The sequence below is a fragment of the Terrapene carolina genome, unplaced genomic scaffold (assembly GCF_002925995.2).
Source record: "Terrapene carolina triunguis isolate 2854851 unplaced genomic scaffold, T_m_triunguis-2.0 Scaffold751, whole genome shotgun sequence".
NCBI lineage: Eukaryota > Metazoa > Chordata > Testudines > Emydidae > Terrapene > Terrapene triunguis.
The window spans coordinates 2,091,117-2,109,618 of record NW_020665102.1 but is presented as its reverse complement, the minus strand read 5'-3'; the positions used below and the strand labels follow the sequence as shown (position 1 = coordinate 2,109,618).

Here is an 18,502-nt window from a genome sequence, read left to right as displayed (position 1 = left end):
CATTCATGCAATCTAGTTGGGTGTGGGGCTCCACATGCTGTTGTGCTGAGTGATAGCAGGGCCTGGAGGGGTTTGCTGCTTGTCACTAGCAAAGCATTGCGAGAGACAGCCCAGGTTGGAGAGTTAAGGGGGTACAGCGGTCCCACGCTGCACCCCGGGGATCCCGTCAGAGGTGGGATAGCCAGTTCAGGTAATTGTTTGCAGGAAAGAGACAAAGAAATGACCCTGATGGGATGTCTGAAGAAGTTAGACCTGCCTAGGTGTCCATCAGGGGATGATCAGCCAGGCAGGCATGAAGACCATTTTCAAATCTTTTTTTCCCCCACTGCATAATAAATACTTCTTTGGTTTGAAGAAGACTCTTTTGTCACTGATCTCAGACTCCCGAAGGGAAGTACTAAAGGTGTCCGCACTCAGCCTGACCTGCTGGGTAAGCACAGAGGGTACTGTAGCCCAGGGCCTGGTTTAGGAGAAGAAGAATTGCTGAATTCCACTCCAGGAGACAGAAAGGCACGAGACCTGACCTCAGAGGAGAGGAACTCAAAGAGATGAGGAAGGGGACAGAGATGCAGCTAGCCCATCACTCACCGTGGCACTGTGACAACCCCAGGGGGAAAACGGGGGGGGGGTCTGAACCCCAAAGCAAGGGTAGCATCTGATGGTATGCAATATTACTGTACTATAAAAGTGCTCAATAGAGCAAGGTCTTGTCTGAAAGCCTGCAATATGCTGGTCATTACTATCATTGTGAAATGTCCGTCTGAACACCACATGAGGAATTATGGATACTCGCCTCTCGATGCTTTCGAGTTTGTGACCAGACAAATGGAGAAACAAGTTGTCTCTGGGACAGGAGCGGAGGCAGCTGGCTACCTGTCTGCAACAGCATTCCCGTCACACTCCCCGCCAGTACATGGCCCGAGCCGGGGAAGCTAATGACCCGACCAGCAGAACAAATTCAGTGATGATTGCTAGGAGCGTTAGTGATGTTAATGTAGTATTCAGGCCTGTATATTTGCTTGAGATAGAAGTTTGGGTCTTGTTTGGATAATTTGATATTTTTTTTCATATTAATTTTGTATTCTTATTAATATGTGTGAATGAAGAACAAAGACACCACAAGCAGATGGGGTGATAAGAGATAAGAGCTAAAGTGTTGCTGGGCAGAGTGGGAGTGTAATATATGGGTGTACACTTGAAGGACAGTCCTAGAATCATAGAATATCAGGGTTGGAAGGGACCTCAGGAGGTCATCTAGTCCAACCCCCTGCTCAAAGCAGGACCAATCCTCAACTAAATCCCCAAGGATTGAACTCACTGCTATCCCTCCCCCCATCCTGCCTCAACTCCTCTCCCAAGATAAGGTCAAGCAACCAGTTGGGCGGGGCGAGGGGAGATTGGGGGTGGAAGGTACAAAAAACACTGAAAGACAAAGAAATGCCTGTCTCTGACCAAAGCACAACCTCACTCCTTACCTTTCCCATGGGATACAGAAAAGGTGGTACCAAAGCCCCCAGACTCACGACCCTCCAAAACAGAACATGACCATACATTGTAAGCAGTGGGACCAAGGGCGTGCACTGCAGGTATAATTATGCCTTCTAAGAAAGAGGAAACTGGGACACTGGGAAAAGGGCTCTGCCGGCGTGTAGAACTATGGATATGCTTGATTAATGCCAATAAACATCGCATTGCCTGCATTTCGGACTGCTGATCTTCTGCTTTCTGTCTGCGTGCCAAGAAGCAGGGGAGGGTGAAGGGAAAGCCAGCCCCTAACAATGATGTAAATTAACCAGGGTGGAATCAAAACAACGGAAAAGCCATTTACATGCAAACGACTAGGGAGATGGGAAGCGCACAGAAAGGGAAGAACAGGAGGAAGCAATACTGGCTCTTGAAACAGAGACATTTCGGGGGGAGTTAAGGTGAGTAAAAAGACAATTGAGCAGGAGACACAGGAACCAAGTGTTCTGGGTTTTGCTGTGTTGGATCCTGGCTAAGCACTGGCCGGCCACACTGGAAGGAGGAGCGTGGGGAGCAAACGACTTTGAACAAAAAAACCTAGTTAGTGAAGTTAGGTTTTAGTCTCAGAAGCGTATTTTAACTTGGGTTTGTTAGTAACTATTTCTATCCCAATTCCCTCTCCTTGGTGTTACCTAAATAACCGTTCTTTGATAAACTTAGTCTTGTTTTATTGCACAAGCTTCCCGGTGCAAAGCTGCACCCTGAGGAGTAAAATCAGCCAAACTAAGTCCATGTCTATACTAGAGAGCTTACAGTGAGGCAGCTGCGCTGCTGTAAGATCTCTTGTGTAGCCGCTCTGCATAATTAAACCACCCCAATGAGCGGCGGTAGCTATGTGGGCGGGAGAAGCCCTCCCACTTTCACAGCACGATGCACATTGGTGCTTATGCTGGTAAAGAGGTGATCTCACTTGGCTCGTGTGTGCTGGTGTGTGTGGAGTAGGCTCAGTGTTGGAGTGCAGGCCAGTGGCAGGCAGCTTCTCTTCACTCTGCCAGACTTAAACCCCAGTTTTGCCTTCACAAAGAGAAGTTGTTAGACTTTGTGCGATACTGCATCTGCTCTGTTCCCAGAGCGTTCTGTAGCAGGGGAGGGCAGGGTGATAGTTTGTGTGTCACTGGCATATTGGGGTGATACTGAAACAGGACAGAGTAGGGATGGCATTGGGGGGTGACATGACCCTTAACTCTTCATTTCCCCTTCCAAGAACCGAGGGGACGGGAATCCTTACCCAGTGAGGTCACATTCTCATAGTTCTCCTGCATGACATCCCTGTAGAGGGCTCTCTGAGCGGGGTCCAGCAGAGCCCACTCTTCCCTGGTGAAATACACAGCCACCTCCTCGAAGGTCACCGGCCCCTGAAAGAGCAAGAGTCCAACACTCAGTACCTGCTGCCCCACTCACAACCCCACTATTCACGGGGGAGAGGAACCTAGCAGATGGAAGCTCTGGGAGGCTCACAATCAGCAGGTCCCTTCTCCACCCTGCTCAGAGCAGCCAGCAGGCCTCAGAGTGAGGCGAGAAAGAGAGAATCTCTCGCACTTCCCAGTAGACAGCAGGGGCAGGGTCTTCACATTCATCACACACCTACTAGCCAGAGCCTGATACAGGAGATGGGGCCCCTAGCAGGCTCCAGCCCCCCTGGTAGGAATCCCAACCCCCTCCCCATTGCCAACAGCTGGATGTCAGGGGATGGGGCATCTTCCCTAAGCCCCTCTGGTGGGTGTCCCCTTCATGTTGCTCAGAAGCCTTTGGTTAGTAGGTTGAGGCTCCAGCACTAGTAATCTGGTAAATTTCCCCAGCTCAGGCCAAGGGGTTTGTTTCCTGTTCCACTAATACGGGGATTTGAACCCCAACCTCCCATAGGTCTGTTCCTAGAATCCAGGCCCCAGGTTGAACAAGTCCCAGCAGGTTTGCCACATCCTGTCCCCATCCCTTTCTCCACCCTGTGGATTTCCTGCCCCCTCCCACCTCTTGACCGAATTCCCAAGCAACCTCCACCTCCTTTGTATTTTCTGCCCCCCCACCCCGCAGCACAAACCCACCAGCAACTCCCTCAGAAAACTTACCTGGACTGGCTCCATTGCAGCCATTGTCTTTCCTCGTCCCCGGGGAGGATGGGAGCATCGGGAGCCTAAGGCAGGTGTTACTCTGCAGCCTGTCAGGGTGAGAAGGGGGACTGGGGAGATTTCAGAAGGGGCTTTAATGCATTTCACATCACGATTGCTCCTGGCTCTTTCCCTACCGACAGTTTTTTCTTAAGAGCAGGTTGGACAAACACCTGTCAGGGATGGTCTAGATAATACTTAGTCCTGACATGAGTGCAGGGGACTGGACTAGATGACCTCTCGAGGGCACTTCCAGTTCTATGATTCTATGGAATTGCATCAGCCCCATTGGTTGACCTGCTGCCCAGAATTCTTTTGGGCTGCTTTCCCCTCTCCAGTTTTATTCTGGTCTACATGATTCTGGTCTACGTCTCATGTTCCTAAAGCTCAGGCTTCCAGCCGGCCAATGGCAGGGGTCAGGAAGGGATGTCGTCTCCCCCCCCCCCCCAATGTATTCTGGGAGGTTTTTTGTTTTTATCTCCTTCCTCTGAAGCATCAGGGACAGCCACGGCTGGAGATGGGACACTGGGTGGGGGTAATCGTTTCCCTGTCAGGGGCCTCAAGCATCTCACTCCCCACCCCCCATTCTCTGCCTCTGGCACATAACAGTCTAGTCTGCTGTGATACTTTGAGCTCACTCCGGCTGTTGGGTTTAGTAGGCAGGTGGTGGGTCGGGTTGGTGACCTGTGACACAGGAGGTCAGACCAGATGATCCAGTGGACCCATCTGGCTTGAAACTCTATGACTCTATAACTGGACCAGTTTGGGACCTTGTCACCGCTCTCCCCACTTACTTCTCCTTCAGTTTCTCTATTTCCTTTCCCCTCTCCTGTCCCTCCGGCTGCGAGACTTGGCCCACACCTATGTCTGGGTTCCCTCCCACCCCTGCAATCGCTAACAGCAGCAAATGCCATTTGGGATCCCAACTTGCTGCCCCATCCCCAGCTCTGCTAATCACCAAAGGGGGTTCCTGCGATACAGACACAGCAGTGAAAGAGTTACTGTGCACAGCTCCAAGGTCCTTATTTCCACAGCTGGGATTGTGAAGTAAGGGGAAAGATTTCGAAATGTGGGTTTTATCAGAATGAATAGTTCCCAGGGTCGGTCCATATACTATAGCAGCTCATTCATACTCGTACCATGTTCTCTTCCCATTCCTAATTAATGGTGACACAAAATAATGATCTAGTCTGGTGTTTCTACCGCCTGTAGGCTCAGGAAAGGCAATGCGGCATTGAGGAGGGGGGCTGTAAGATCTTGGAAGTTTTATTATGCTCTAAAGCAAAGAAAATCTCATTCCCCCACATCCAGTACCCCCTTATCCGTTATGGTCAAATATTCTCCGTCAACTGCTTGAAACACACACATACAATTTATATACAGGCTCGGCACTGATACGTGTTTTATTCTTACTTTTATCGGTAGTATAAGAGGGGGTGTCAGAAAAAACTGACTTCAAATAAGCATTCTGTTGCAATAATTGGGCCTAACATTTGTAATCTTCACTGTAAAAAGTATATGAAAGTTCTTAAGAGGTTACAATAACCTATAACAAAAGTGGGTCAAATTCTTTTCAAGAATGAATGCTATGCATGGGTGCAAGAAGACCAGATGGAGACAATTAAATTAGTCCAAACAAAAGGGAGCTACTGATATAGTTCAAGGATAGTACTATAGAATCATAGAATATCAGGGTTGGAAGGGACCTCAGGAGGTCATCTAGTCCAACCCCCTGCTCAAAGCAGGACCAATTCCCAACTAAATCATCCCAGCCAGGGCTTTGTCAAGCCGGGCCTTAAAAACCTCTAAGGAAGGAGATTCCACCACCTCCCTAGGGAACCCATTCCAGTGCTTCACCACACTCCTAGTGAAAAAGTTTTTCCTAATATCCAACCTAAACCTCCCCCACTGCAACTTGAGACCATTACTCCTTGTTCTGTCATCTGCGACCACTGAGAACAGTCTAGATCCATCTTCTTTGGAACCCCCTTTCAGGTAATTGAAAGCAGCTATCAAATCCCCCCTCATTCTTCTCTTCTGCAGACTAAACAATCCCAATTCCCTCAACCTCTCCTCATAAGTCATGTGCTCCAGTCCCCTAATCATTTTTGTTGCCCTCTGCTGGACTCTTTCCAATTTTTCCCACATACTATGGATATGTGAAGTAAGCAAGAAAACATGGGAACAAGGCTACCTATGCCAAGTCTGTCCTGATGGAAATAGATTTAGTTAGGAAACAAAATTAATTATGCCTCTCTCTTTTACTACTTTTGGAGGTTCTTAAAAAGAGACTTGGGGGACAAGTCATCTCCCAGTGCACCCCAATCTGCCATCATTGCATCTCATCTTGAATCATCTCACTTTCTCAACCCCAAGTCAGAAGAAACAAAGCAAACTGAAAGACTGTCTTCCTGAGAAGCCTTGTTTTGACCTATATTCCCTCTTTCCCTTCTTCTCCTGCGATGAGTGATTGTAATTTGCATTTTTTATTTTTGGCTGTAGACTTTAAGAAAAACAAACGGGATATGTCTAAGTGTTGTAAGTTACATTATTTTCTAAAAAGACCCCATAAAAAAGCAAGGCTAATAACGAAACGTATCCCGTTACCCCAGAAGCCACTGACGCTGTGCCTTTACCCTCCGGTGCAACTCCTTTAAATAATTCTAGCAGTTTTAGCTCTGCTGAAGCTGTTTCCCATAAATTAACGATCATAACGGATGAATAGGAATGTCTTAGAAAAAACTTTAAGATTCTATCTTAAATGTATAAAAGCATTCCAAGAAATATAAATTCTTTTCAGGTATAATTTAAGCATAAAAAATAAGTTTAGAGTAAAAAATGTAATTAAAAAAAATCTATATCTATTTTAAAAAGAATAATGTAAAAACATAAAAACATCTACATTTGTGTTTTAACAAAATTAGCTACTAATAACTGTTTTATTAATTTAAAGTGTAAAAAATCAGCTACTGTCTGTGTCGCAAGAGTTAAATAGTGTGCTAAAAACAGTCAATTAAAAATGTACATACATTACTAACAAATTTAAAAAATTCACAAATAAAAAATAACTTCTCTCCATTTAAAAAAAAGTCAAAAACCCTCTAAATACATTAACTTAAACTCTCAAATAAGTGTTAAAAAAGCTCAGCCTTTTTTTTTTTAATTTATACCAGCCATTCACAAATGTAACCAGCTGTTACAAAATGTAGCAGTCTTAAAAAAAGAAGCACCAAAAACAGACTATATAAACTTAATAAAAAGAAAAACAACAATTAGCGTTACTACAATTAAAAGTGCAAAATAGTTACTAAAATTAGTTTAATGTAATCATTAAAATAAAATGTAATAATTTTAAAAAAGCAAAAAAAAGATTGGTACTAAAAAATTACATATAATTTAAATCTTCAAGTGACATTGAAAGAAAAGCTAAAAAACTTAAGAGAAAAGTTAATTTAAAAAATACAATGGTGCTAGGACAATGTAACATTGTTAAAAATCAGCAAAAAAGCAAACTTGTGTCACCTTTGTGTCCTCTGAAAACTGTTAAAAAAATCTTTAAAATAATTAGCAATAATAATAATAATAATAATAATCATAATAATGCAAGCACGCCGGTAATAACAATACAAACAGTAAACAAAAGCAACTCCAAAGTAGTTAGTAAAAATATTTCATTTTTAAACCAAACAACGACAAAAATTAATCCATATAATCCAAAATGCTAATGTTTACATTTGCTTAACTGTTAAGAAAGAAAGAAAGACCACAGTACACACCTGGCAAAAAAAAGTTAGTTTTCACAGACTTAACTAAAATACAGTTACAGTATTAAAACAAATGTCTACTAAAAAGGTTACAAAATAAATCTTTATCAACAAAGTGTCAGCCGAGTTTTACACAAATATGGCTTGGTTTAAGGAGAGAATGGCATATTTAAGAACTCCCTCACAGCCTGGCAAATAGCTTATAATATTGAAACAAAAAAGACAGGTATTTCTACGTCTTATAAAAAGTTAAGGCAAACCTACTTTGGAGATCAAAAACATCCCCAATGTAAAGACCATAGTTTTAAGGAACTTTTTATCGGGAAATTAAATTCTCAAAAACAAAGCTACCTACCATGCCCAGCTTACCTAGGAACAAATTCACTGGTATAAATGGTGACAGTTTGAGATTTTTGAATACAAAGTTTTACCTATTTAAAGGACAACCTACCAAAGGCCTGTTAAAATCTGGTGAAACAATTCCAGAAGTAGCACATGTAGTTGGTGAATTTTCTGTAGAAATTCAACCCATTGGAGAAAAATTTCCCTGTAAACACACTAACTCAGAAAGGACAAGCGTGGAGTTATCCTACAGCTAATTACATTCCACTCCATGTTTCCAGGAAACTAGCCTAATATTAGCATTACCCCACCCCCGCAAAAAAACAGAAACTCATCTCTTAAATTTTAAGGAGGGTAATGCCTTTATTTTAGTGAATAATCCATTGTCTAAAACTATTAAAATTCCTCTCCACAATTTAATTTAGGTATTGTGTCATCTTCCACATGGGACAAGCTTTTTGCCTTTCTATCAGTCACCATGATTGGTAAAGTTAAAAACTAACCCCCCAAAATGTTATCAAGGAGGGTATGTGTTACGCAGTATCTTTCTTTCAATTTAGGATTTATTTTAAAAAATTCTCCCTACACCTAGCTAATTAATGGGCAAACATGAGTTACATTTAAAAAATAAAAAATCAATAAAGTCCTGTTTAATGTAAAATATCAGTTCAACAATCTAATGTACTAGGTAAAGTTTTAAAAAAAAAATTCATCCTCCAAAAGCAGCATATAATTTTCGAAAGCGAGTGAATAAATTAACAAAACTGGCAATAGTTTAGCCTAAAAAGAAAACACAGAATTAAAAAAATAATTCCAAAATGTCTGTTTTGTAAAAGCTGCCTGAATTGTTTAAAAAAAAATCAAACATCTCCACAAAGTAAAATTAAAAACCACTTCAAAATCAAATCTAGTGTATATAGAACAATATTGTATTGTTAGCTGCTGAAAAATCCATGCAAAGTTTTTTATTTTTTGATAGATATGGAGAAAGATATCTTATCTATCTATCTATAATACACCCTTGTGGCCAGTTTTTCTTAATCTAATCAAATGTTAACAATTCATTATAAGCAACTAAACAAATGCTCCTAAACTGGTAGCAAATTCCATTTATAAATCAAAACGTAGCCAAGCTAAGTAAAAAAAAAAGTATTTTACCACCTCTTAAATGTAGTGAACACTTTTAAAACCCTAAAAGTAGTTCCAAAAAAACAGCATAAGCTAGCTTTTGCTTTAAAAAAAATCAATATACCTGGGGGGGGGGGGGGGAAATGTCCTGGGAATAAAAATGTCGCCAAATTTAATTGTTTCATTCACAAAGCTTTACCTAAAGTCAAATATCATCATAATAATAATAATGTTTTAATTTTTAGTAAAACTAAAAATCATGTAAAAACCCAACCAATATATGTGCTAAAACAACTTAAAAATGATTGTCAAAACTGTCTTTGGTAAAAAGACAATTAAAAAAAAAGAGTAAATTATTTGGCTTTTAAAATTTCCTCTAATGGTCTACGACCCCCAAGTTCATAAAGTGCAAATTCTAATGAATTTTTAAAAATATCAGAAGTACATAGTTTTCTGTGACCCTGCAATTACTGCAATTCATCCCAGAATATGCCGGAGTACACTTTGGTAAACTACTACGAGTACATCAGGATTGGAACTAGGAACCTGCACAAAATCAGGCTAAAAAAAATAAATAAAAAACAATTAATTCAAGACCCTGGCTTAATTTACCCTCAAAGAAGCAAAAAGTGTTACTTAAAGATTGCATGTATAGAACACAGTATAATTGCTGTGTGTTATAAAAAAAAAACCCTCAAAACCCCAAGCTATTAATTATGCAAGCAAAAAGTTAATTGCCGTAAAAAAAATACTCTCACTATAAAAAAGAAATAATAAAAAAGTCACTATTAACATTAACTACCAGTCTTTAAAATAACTAAAATCCAATCAAACTTTTAAAGTAAAGTGTCGAGTGCCAAACTAATCTCCTAAATTCTAGGCGGGGGGCAGGGGAGGAAAGAGTAAAAATGATGTATGTTAAAAATAGTTTGCAAAAGCACAAAATTAATCCAACTACATCAACATCAGGACAGTAATCTTAAAACAATACTTAAAGAAAAGTAACTTATTTGCCCACAAAGTTTGCAGTATCCATCTTATAATGAAAATAATTTGTGCCAATTTACCCATTGCATACATAAATAGTTACTCATTTAATCAAAAGAGGGTTCAGCGTGCTAGCGCAAAAATATATTATCAAACCCCCCAAAAAATCTTACAACACTTTAAACTAATTCCTGGCACAAGTCATTATGCTGAAATTGCTGCTGTATTGGCCTTAAAGTCAGCTGTAAAAACTAATGTATCGACTTTCATTTTAGGTACAAATCAAAACTATGTGACAAGTAACTTCCTGTTATATCTTTGTACCTGGCGTACCTACACATTCCAAAATGCTAAAAGAAAACAAAACAAATGCTGTGAACTACTTGCACTAACAAACCAATTAGGTCAAACCCATAAATTAACCATTCATTAAAACATAGTACAAAATTATTCACATGCAAATAAGTAAAAGCATCTAAACAAGTGGTTCTCAGCAGGGGTACATGTACCCCTGGGGGTACGCAGAGATCATCCAGGGGGTACATCAACTCATCTAGAGATTTGCCTAGTTTTACAACACGCTACAAAAGAAGCACTAGCAAAGTCAGTACAAACTAAAATTTCATACACTGACTTGTTTAGACTGCTGTATATACTACACACTGAAATGTAAGTCCAATATTTATATTCCAATTGATTTTTGTTACAATTATATGGTAAAAATTAAAAGGTAAGCAATTTTTCAGTAATAGTGTGCTGTGACACTTTTGTATTTTTATGTCTGATTTTGTAAGCAAGTACTTTTTAAGAGAGGTGAAATTTGGGGGTACGCAAGACAAATCAGACTCCTGAAAGGGGTACAGTAGTCTGGAAAGGCTGAGAGCCACTAACCAATAATAAAACTAACACACTTGCCCCAAAAAAGTGCACTAAACGGAACACTTGGGAATTTACATCACCTGACAAAATCCCAGGTGAAAACACTAACTCGGGTTTAAACAATAAGCTGTTGACTTAAACGCTTTTAAGCATTTATCAAAAAAGGGGGGGGGGGCAAAGCCAATGTGAAAAGAGTTTGAGACACAGATTATACACACAGATACTTTGCAGTTCCCTCCTACGTTCAACATAGGCCTATATACAATGTAGCACTTTCCTCCCATTCATAGTCACTCTGTGCGCAATAGAGCAGCTTGATTTCCCATTCAGGGTCAGTCAATACAGGATACAGCTGGGCTCCAGCCCCTGCTCCTGAGACTTTGCTGCCCCCACCCCTCCAGTACCATTTTCGGTTGTTCCATGCAGCAGTCAGACTGTTCAGTGTATGGATGTTTTATTCTTGTCTCATCCTATTTTACACCATTCAGGGTGTTGTTCCTGTCCCCAAAGGGAAACACCCCCCTGAGATCTGGATTCACTCTGAATCCATATCAGATGTCACAGCACGAGTGAATTAGTCAAGGGGCTCATCCTGCTTTGCATTTCTCCACAGCTTCCAGGTGCACAACAGGGCTGGAGGCCGTGATGCCGTCGTTAACATGGTTATTGGTCTGAAATTTCCCTATGGCCCGTCAGAGACAGAAACGTACCTGTGTCGCTCCCCAGCTCCAGTCGCAGCATCTCTAGGGGAAGGAGAGGATCGGGAGAGGTCAGAATTGAGGCCCTTGCATTTCGGGGGAGGTTTCCAATAGTTATTAATAGGGCCCTACCAAATTCATGGCTGTGAAAAATGCGTCACGGACCGTTAAATTTGGTCTCCTCTGTGAAATCTGGTCTTTTGTGCACTTTTACTCTATACACCTCTACCCCGATATAATGCAACCCGATATAACACGAGTTCGGATATAACACGGTAAAGCAGCGCTCCAGGGGGGCGGGGGGGGGGGGGGGCTGCACACTCCGGTGGATCAAACCAAGTTCGATATAACCCAGTTTCACCTATAGCACGGTAAGAATTTTTGGCTCCCGAGGACAGCGTTATATCGGGGTAGAGGTGTACTATAAAGGTATCCTAAACTATAGGGTAAACGTATACAAAAGTACACAGTATTTCTCAAACTGGGGTTCCCTACCCCAAAAGGAAGTCACAAGGCTATTGTGTGTGTGTGTGTGGGGGGGGGGGGCACAGTATTGTCACTCTTACTTCTATACTGCTGGCGGCAGCGCTGACTTCAGAGCTGGGTACCTGGCCAACAGCCGCTGCTCTCCGGCCACCCAGGTCTGAAGGCAGCGCAGAAGTAAGGGTGGCAATAACGTGAACCCCCTACAATAGCCTTGGGTCGGTTTGAGAAACGCTGAGTCTTGAGGCCTTTACATGTTTATATTTTACCATTTTTAAATACATACTCACGTTTTGTTACAACACTGTGAAATTTAAATATCTGAAACTGTGAAATTCAAGATTTTTTAAATGCTATAATCGTGAAATTTACAAAAATGGACCATGAATTTGGTAGGGCCCTAGTTATTAATGTAACTGCTGTTAGCTACAAGATGGTGACACAGACTGAGGTCGATAATGCAGCCGCTGCAGACAGAGCCAGCCCCACAGGGCTACTCCCATGGGGAAGGGCGACTTGCTGAGCTGGGGCTGTGAGATGAAGCCCAGGATCAGTGACATCACTAGAGTCCCCGACTCCTCCCCAGGGCGAGGGTCACTCTAACCAGAGGAGACACCAGCCCCAGACTCCCATTCACCTTTGAATCCCAGCAGCACCTCCCGCAAGTGGGCGCTTTTCTGAGAGAAATCGCTGAGTTTCTTCTCCAGCTCTGCAAACCCCAGCTTAGGCTTCTGAAACATCCCATCCTCCCTGCTGGGGAAAGGAGGAGGGGTGAGAAATGGACCCGATCCCCATACCAACAATTTGTTACTGTTCTTTATTAAGTCCTTTATTTTCACGATCAGTATCACTCAGCCCCTGTCCACACACAATTAGGGCCCCTGCTATTTCTACTGTTCGGTTTGTTTCCTTTCCACTCCCACCCTCCTTTCTCCATTTCTCTCTCTCTCCTCACTGTCTTTGTGTCTCTCCTCTGTTCTTCCCTCTCTACATCAGCTTCCTATTCCCACCCCTCAAAGGCTTCTCTCCTGCCCCCTCCCACCTGCTCAAGTGATCAGCCATGGAATATTGAATGTTGATGTTAAACTGTCACTGCAATGAGATTAAGAGAGGACAAGGGCATTCACGCCTCTCTGAACTGGTGTTTCAGGCTGTTTGCAGACTCAGGAAGGCAACATTGTCTCCGTGTCCATTTGGGAGGCTTTCTTTGTTACCAGGAGGGCTAGAAACTTACTTTAAAAAAAAACTGAAAGCTGAGATTCTGCACACTCTGAATACATGATGTGGCCACATAAATACGTCAGACAGGCCAGGTCTGGCCTATATGTCTGACAGCCCTGGTGTGACCTCATTAGCTGTCAGAGTAACAGGCTCTGCCCCTTGCTGAGGCAGCCAGTAGGGGACACAGAATCCCAGGCTCTAAGCCAGCGTGTCACACTCCAAGGGCAGGGAGGAGCTCCGTATCCAGTGCAGTTTCCAAGCGTAACTGAACATGAGGAGGAGGGAAATGGAGCTGGGGACTCACCTACTCCCAGTGCTCCCGGCACCCTGCAGAAGGAGAGAAAAAAGAGGATGTCAGAGGACATGCAGGGGAATTACCATTGGAGTCTAACTTCAGACACTCGGGTTCATGTTCCCAGAGCAGCTGCCATCCCCCAAGCAGGAACTTCTGCCCTCAGCAGCCCCACGAATCCCTGCTGAGAGATCGCCACAGGGGGAAGTTTCTCCCCAGGCATTTTACAGGAAGAAAATATTTGCTGCATTGAAAGTGAAATTCCCGCTAGTGCTGAGAGCCCCACAAGCCCCCTGACCCCACTAAACCCATTAATCTGGTGGCAGTGGGGCCTTAGGCCTGGCTCAAGACCATGGCATGGAGGGGGGCGGGGATGTCAGCCTTGAAGTGCGAATGCAGACAGACATTTACAGGCAGGAGAGAAGGTCTTGGGGTTGCAGTACCAGGACTCCCAGGACCCATCCCTTGCGCCACTGCCAAACTCACTGTGTGACCTTGGGCAGGGCTCTGCCTCTCCCTCTGCCTCACTTTCCCCATTTCTCCCATAGGGATAATGCCCCTGACCCCTCTGTAAAGTGCTTTGGGGTCTAGGGCTCAGAAGCGCCTATAGAAATACTGCATAGGATCACTGCAATGACAGTCTGACCTGCAGGGGTTGGCTCAGCGGCTGCTGCCCCTTCTCTCCTCCCCTCTCCCTGAGCAGGGAAATCTCCCAGGACAGGCTGCAGATGCCCTCATCCCTTCTCTGGACAATGGCTCTCTCTAGCTCTTCCAGCCGGGACAGCAGCCGCTGCTCCTGCTCCTCCAGAAACCCTCGCAGCTCCTTCCACTCCCAGACGATCTTCTGCCTCTCGGCTTCCGTCTGTTTCTGCAACCACAGGGAGAGGACGGCTCGGTAACAGGGGAACACAGAACGTAAGAATGGCCAGACTGGGTCTGACCAAAGGTCCATCTAGCCCAGTGTCCTGTCCTCCAACAGTGGCCAATGCCAGGTGCCCCAGAGGGAATGAACGGAACAGGTAAACATCAAGTGATACATTCCCAGCTTCTGGCAAACAGAGGCTAGGGACACCATCCCTGCCCATCCTAGCTAATGGCCATTGATGGACCTAGCCTCCATCAACTTATCTAGTTCTTTTTTGAACCCTGTTATAGTCTTGGCCTTCACAACATCCTCTGGCAAAGAATTCCATAGGTTGACTGTGTGTTGTGTAAAGAAATACTTCCTTTTGTTTGTTTTAAACCTGCTGCCTATTTATTTCATTGGGTGACCCGTAGTTCTTGTGTTATGAGAAGGGAGTAAATAACACTTCCTTATTTACTTTCTCCACACTAGTCATGGTTTTATAGACCTCTAGCATATCCCCCCTTAGTCATCTCTTTTCCAAGCTGAAAAGTCCCAGTCTTATTAATCTCTCCTCATATGGAAGCTGTTCCATACCCCTAATCATTTTTGTTGCCCTTTTCTGCATCTTTTCTAATTCCAATATATCTTTTTTGAGATGGGGCAAACAGATCTGCACACAGTATTCAAGATGTGGGTGTACCATGAATTTATATAGAGGCAATATGGATATCTTCTGTCTTATTCTCTACCCCTTTCCTAATGATTTCCAACATTCTGTTTGCTTTTTTGACTGCCGCTGCACACTGAGTGGATGTTTTTAGAGAACTATCCACAACGATTCCAAGATCTCCTTCTTCAGTGGTAACAGCTAATTTAGACCCCATCATTTTATATGTATAGTTGGGATTATGTTTTCCAAAGTGCATTACTTTGCATTTATCAACACTGAATTGCATCTGCCATTTCATTGCCCAGTCACCCAGTTTTGTGAGATCCCTTTGTAGCTCTTCGCAGTCTGCTTTGGGCTTAACTTTCTGGAGTAATTTTGTACCATCTGCAAATTTTGCCACCTCACTATTTATCCCTTTCCCCATATCATTTAGGAATATGTTGAACAGCACTGGTCCCAGTACAGACCCCTGGGGGACACCACTATTTACCTCTCTCCGTTCTGAAAACTGACCATTTATTCCTACCTGTTGTTGCCTATCTTTTAACCAGTTACTGATTGAGGAGAGGACCTTCCTTCTTATCCCAGGACTGCTCACTTTGCTTAAGAGCCTTTGATTAATCATAAATGTGCCTCCCAGCACATGGTTTTATTTACAAGAACACAGGATTTCTTGCAGTGGGTGATGGGGTGGAAGGATTGGGGCAGGCGTGAGCTGTACATCACTAGAATCACAGACTTGGAAGGGACCTCAGGAGGTCATCTAGTCCAACCCCCAGACAGATTTCTTGCCCCAGATCCCTAAATGGGCCCCTCAAGGATTGAACTCACAACCCTGGGTTTAGCAGACCAAGGCTCAAACCACTGAGCTATCCCTCCCCCCATCAACTTGAACTGAGCCAAACTCTCCAGCCCACATTTCATCTCCTTGCCCCCCTTTTCCCCTAGGTGCAATAAAGGATCCCCGGTCACTGTAACATACAGACAGCCCGTGGGCAGGGTCTCTGGGCTAACACAGAGACTGACCCTCTCCTGCCCAGCAGCCTCTTGCACCCTAAGGGCATCATGTCACCCATGTGTCTGACCCTGCCCTCTCCCTGGGCTCAGGCTGGAAGGATGGGCCCTGCATTCACCATGTCACTCAGGGCAGTGGTTCTCAACTAGGGGTACCCATACTCCTGGGCATACCCGGAGGTCTTCCAGGGGGTACATCAACTCACCTAGAGATTTGCCTAGTTTTACAACAGCCTACATAAAAAGAACTAGCGAAGTCAGTACTAACTAACATTTCATACAGACAATGACTTGTTTAGACTGCTGTATAGTCGATACACTGAAATGTAAGCATGAGATTTACATTCAGATGGATTTACTTTATAATTATACGGTAAGACTGAGAAAGTCAGCCATTTTTCAGTACTAGTGTGCTGTGACACTTTTGCATTTGTATGTCTGATTTTGTAAGCAAGTTGTTTTTAAGAGAGGTAAACTTGGGGCTACTCAAGACAAATCAGATTCCTGAGATGGGGACAGTAGTTTGGAAAGGTTGAGAGCCACTGACGCAGGGCACTGGGATCCCAGGCAAACCTGAAGCCAGGGGGCTCCCGGGTACCTACCAGCAGCTCCTCGCTATGCTGCTGCTCGTCGGCTTTGGCTGCTTCTCTCTCTTTTCCCAGAGGGGCCAGACGCTCTTGCGGTGCCTCCTGGAAGAAGGGGGGGGGGAGAGGGTAGAAATTGCTGCAAACGGCCTCCCAGCTGCCAAATTTCAGGGCCCGTCCTGCCCTGCAGAGGGTCGTGCAGAGTCTCTGGGACTCAGACTTTCATCCCAGGTCTTGTTCAGCCTCAGCGAAGCTGGTGAAAGGGGCAGCAGGTTTGCCAGAGAAAACTCAGGACCCCAGGTTGAAATGACAGGGCTGCAGCTCCCAGCTGCAAACATCCTCAGGCCCTGCCCACATCTCAAGCTGCCAACTTCAGAGATTACCCCCAACTTCCCCAGCTCCAGCCCCCAATGCTCCCGCAGGGCCAGATCTGAACATGGACTCCGCCCCCCAACCAAATATCCCCCAAACCCCAGCTCCAAGCAGCCCCCAAACTCCAGCAGCCCCACGATCCCCAACACCAGCTGCCTCCATCCCCTCGCTCTCGGGGCTCAGCCTGGGCTCCGAGCTCCGCAGCCGAGCCGGGCTCCGAGCCCTTCCCGGCAGGAGCGTGTCCGCCCCACGCGTGTCTCCGGCCCACGCCCCTCACCCAGCACCTGCCCGCTCCGCGCTGCCCCCGGACCCACCGCGCTGCCCCGCGGGCTGCAGGGCTGGAGCAGCCTCCACACTGGGCTCCCGGCCCCGGCCATGGCTCCTTTCTGCAAACACAAAGGGCTCCTGGGCTGGGGGGGCAGGAAGGGGCGGCTCCTACCCGGGCCTGGCCCTGCCCTGGGCGGGCCCCTCGCAGGGTGTTTGTGACACTCGGGAAATCCAGCTCTGGCCGAGAAAAACCTGGGCGGCAGAGCAGATCCCAAACCCGGGCAGCGGGGGGGGGGGGGAGGGGGACATGTACCCATGAGAGGGAGGAAAAACATTGTTGACATTGAAAGAGCAGTGAAAGCTAATGGGACATGGTTAAACCTACCAGCATTAAACTACTCCTTTGAGAGAAATCCATGAGAGGGTACCACATATCATCTAAAATATGAGCCCTGCCCCAAGAGAAAAAATATTTGCAAATCATTCATTAAATGCCCGAACTAAACTGCATTCATGAATGAGTCAAGATTTCTGTTTATAATTTTGGTCATCAAGCAAGCAGACTTTGCCTTAAATGACACTGATTTTTGTGGAGAATATGGAAAACAACTTCCATATGAGGAGAGATTAATAAAACTGGGACTTTTCAGCTTGGAAACCAGATGACTAAGGGGGGTATTTACTCCTTCTCATAACACAAGAACTAGGAGTCAGCCAATACAATAAATAGGCAGCAGGTTTAAAACAAACAAATGCAAGTATTTCTTCATACAACAACACACAGTCAACCTGTGGAACTCTTTGCCAGAGGATGTTGTGAAGGTCAAGATTATAACAGGGTTCAAAAAAGAACTAGAGAAGTTCATGGAGGACAGGTCCATCAGTGGCTATTAGCCAGGCTGGGCAGGGATGGAGTTCCTAGCCTGTTTGCCAGAAGCTGGGAATGGGCGACAGGGGATGGATCACTTGATTATTACCTGTTCTGTTCAATCCCTCTGAAGCACCTGGCATTGGCCACTGTCAGAAGACAGGATACTGGGCTAGATGGACCTTTGGTCTGACCCAGTGTGGCCAGGGCCGGCTCCAGGCACCAGCCCAGCAAGCAGGTGCTTGGGCGGCCAAGGGGAAGGGGCGGCACGTCGGGCTGTTTGGCGGCAATTTGGTGGCAGATCCCTCTCGGAGGGAAGCACCTGCCGCCGAATTCCCGCCGAAGAAGAAAGCGGCGCGGTGGAGCTGCCACCGGAGTGTCGCCGATCGCAATTGCGATCGCGGCTTCTTCTTTTTTTTCCCGCCGCTTGGGGTGGCAAAAACCCTGGAGCCGGTCC

At 44.9% G+C, this 18,502-nt stretch overlaps 1 protein-coding gene across 1 annotated transcript in view; it reads right to left on the bottom strand.

Moving 5' to 3' along the window:
- Positions 1-11,316: 11,316 nt before the first annotated feature.
- The window catches only part of LOC112121305 (zinc finger protein 271-like), a 79,601-nt gene continuing 72,415 nt past the window's right edge, over positions 11,317-18,502 (bottom strand). The window contains 5 exon segments of the mRNA XM_029913629.1: positions 11,317-11,411; positions 12,548-12,660; positions 13,436-13,458; positions 14,070-14,291; positions 16,557-16,643. Of these exon segments, the coding sequence (XP_029769489.1) occupies positions 11,317-11,411; positions 12,548-12,660; positions 13,436-13,458; positions 14,070-14,291; positions 16,557-16,643 (540 nt within the window).